The sequence below is a fragment of the Sinocyclocheilus grahami genome, unplaced genomic scaffold, assembly GCF_001515645.1.
Source record: "Sinocyclocheilus grahami isolate Dianchi unplaced genomic scaffold, SAMN03320097.WGS_v1.1 scaffold10.1, whole genome shotgun sequence".
In the NCBI taxonomy this organism is placed as follows: domain Eukaryota; kingdom Metazoa; phylum Chordata; class Actinopteri; order Cypriniformes; family Cyprinidae; genus Sinocyclocheilus; species Sinocyclocheilus grahami.
This window is the reverse complement of record NW_015505189.1, coordinates 3,518,646-3,521,237: the sequence shown is the minus strand read 5'-3', so window position 1 is coordinate 3,521,237 and position 2,592 is coordinate 3,518,646. Positions and strand designations below refer to the sequence as shown.

At 42.6% G+C, this 2,592-nt stretch overlaps 1 protein-coding gene across 2 annotated transcripts in view; it reads right to left on the bottom strand.

Annotated features, from left to right (window-relative positions):
* LOC107593949 (SAC3 domain-containing protein 1-like) overlaps positions 1-2,592 on the bottom strand; it is a 13,932-nt gene that overhangs the window by 5,065 nt on the left and 6,275 nt on the right. For both annotated transcript variants that reach the window (XM_016283862.1, XM_016283853.1), the window contains 2 exons: positions 1,605-1,977; positions 1,250-1,526 (listed from right to left, as the gene is read on the bottom strand). In XM_016283862.1, coding sequence (XP_016139348.1) covers positions 1,250-1,526; positions 1,605-1,977 — 650 coding nt within the window. The remainder of the gene's footprint in view (positions 1-1,249; positions 1,527-1,604; positions 1,978-2,592) is intronic.

Below are 2,592 nucleotides of genomic sequence, written 5' to 3'. Positions count from 1 at the left end.
AATCTCTACTGCGCAGACTCGGGCTCCAAACGAATCTCTACTGCGCAGACTCGGGCTCCAAACGAATCTCTACTGCGCAGACTCGGGCTCCAAACGAATCTCTACTGCGCAGACTCGGGCTCCAAACGAATCTCTACTGCGCACACTCTGGCTCCAAACTAATCTCTACTGCGCAGACTCGGGCTCCAAACGAATCTCTACTGCGCAGACTCTGGCTCCAGACTAATCTCTACTACGCAGACTCGGGCTCCAGACTAATCTCTACTGCGCAGACTCTGGCTCCAAATGACGTCATTTACTCAAGATGGCAGCAGCCATACACAGATGCTTTGGCTTCACTTTTCTATAGTGGAAGGGATAGGAGACACGTTATCCATCTTTTTTTACAGTCTATGTTCTGAATTCAATGTAAACCACGCTGCCAAGGTTACAATGCTTCACAGGGCTCATTGCTTTTATAAAATGGTTAGCCTGCCCTTAAGCCCACACATTGTGTCAAAATTTACAATAAAATCTGACATTTTGGAAATTTCTTTGATAAATTCTGATAGCAGAATGTTTGCCAAGTAACACACAGACACAATAATACTGATATAATGATGTCACAGGTGTATGTTTCTAGAGTAAAGGCTGGAATACATCACAACTTTTGCCCCGATTTACAGTCTGAACCAGTTGTCACTAATTGCCGAAAGTCAGAGCCAGTCTGCTGATTTGAGTTTACAGATTCCACAGAAAACCGTGTAGTGTATGATGGTCACAGACTCAGATTTTTTAGCTTTAGACTATGATTCCATCCAGTCGCAGGAGATCAAACATCAGACCTCTGCAGGCTTCCTGTTAATACAACCACGTATTGTGCACGTTTTTTTAACAGAGAAAAAATGAAATTCATTTTCAATTAAATTTTTTTTAACCAGGAAAGGAGTGGTTTTGATGCACAAAATTGTTTTTATTGTCTCTAAAGATATATTTTATTTGAACCCATGAAGGCATATCCTGTTGTAAATAATGATAAAATCAATCACTTTTTAAAACTGCTGTTCCATTATAGCAGATTTTGACTTGCATAATATATAAGATTTTAGTCATATGTTGACAGACACCTATTTACACAAAATAATTTAAAATGAGCAAAAAGTCTGAGATGAATAAATCAAGGGGGAAAAAAACAGTAAAAACTGTAAAGGATCACTACAGTGAATCAATATACTGACACTGAGAGCTCTAGCAGCTTCCGCTCACTTACCCAAGTTATAGAGAAGACTCAGTGCCTGAAACTCCTCTTGATGCTGGTGCTTCCCATCTCTGTAGCTCTCCAGCAACCAGCTCAAGCATTCCTGCAGGTGAGTGTCATTGATGCGTGGGTCAAAATACTGAAGATGCTGCCCGCAGAGTCTGTAGGAGGCGTAGAGAAGGAAACGCACGCTTTTCTCCAGCACGGCCACACAGTCCGTCCCCGACACACGCTGGATAATCATGTCCTGCCGAACACTACGCAGACGGTCAAACACAAAACTGTAGACTTGTGGGTCATAAACAACACAGGATTGAAATGGCCATCATATTACAGATAAAGGAATGACAAGATGCCATTTCCATACCTCCGCCCATGGCTGAAATGTAGAGGAAGTTGCAATGTCATCGACTAGGTGACACACAGTCTTTAAAAGCACAGATGGAGGTCGAAGGTTGCTGGCTCTCGTGGAGTCTTTCCCCGCTGCAGGTCTCGAATACTCTTTGACGGCACGTGAGACATCTGCACGTGGCAAATGATCCCGCTCTGTGTCGGCCACCATCTCAAACCTGTGCAGTCGATTCTGTGCTTCCCGCTGGCGTAATTCATAAGCAGGACACATAGTCATACAGGTGCCATGAGGCACTGAGTCTTCAGCTTTCTGCTCCTCCACCCGGTCCCTGGTCACTCGACCCTGTTCCTTATGCCTGTGTCCTCGGCCCCTCCTAGAGTGATGCCACCTGAACATTAAACAAGACAGAAAACATACTAAGAAATTATACTGGTCAAAAGTTTGGAATAATTAAGTTTTTATTTTGTATGTTTTTGAAATAAGTCACTGATTTTCACCAAAGCTGTATTTATTTGATCAAAAAACAGAAAAAAACAATAATATTGTGTAATACGATTACAATTTAAAGGTCCCATATTTTACACCTTTCTGGAGTTTTATTTTAGGTTTTGATGTCCTTAAGAATATATATTTGCGTTATAAGTACCAAAAACCATCTCAATATATTTTTACAGCTCCTCTCTCAGGAGCTCTGCTGAGAACAGCTCGATTTTGGTCTGTCTAATTAATATTCATGAGCCTCTCTTCTGATTGGCCTGTTGTTTTCTGAGTGACGCACGGCCAGGGCAACCACAGGTAACTAGGGTCAGCTGACGTCACAGCGCTAGCTGGAGGCAGCAAAACAAAGGGGAAACTGGAGGCGGCCCATTCAAACCAGCGCAGATTCGGCTACATAAGGAGCTTAAAATATCATCTTGTTGTGATGTTGGGTGCCAGAATCGACGTAATACAGCCTCAAATTAGAAATTTGATCGCATATCTGCTGCCACTGCCAGACAAAAAA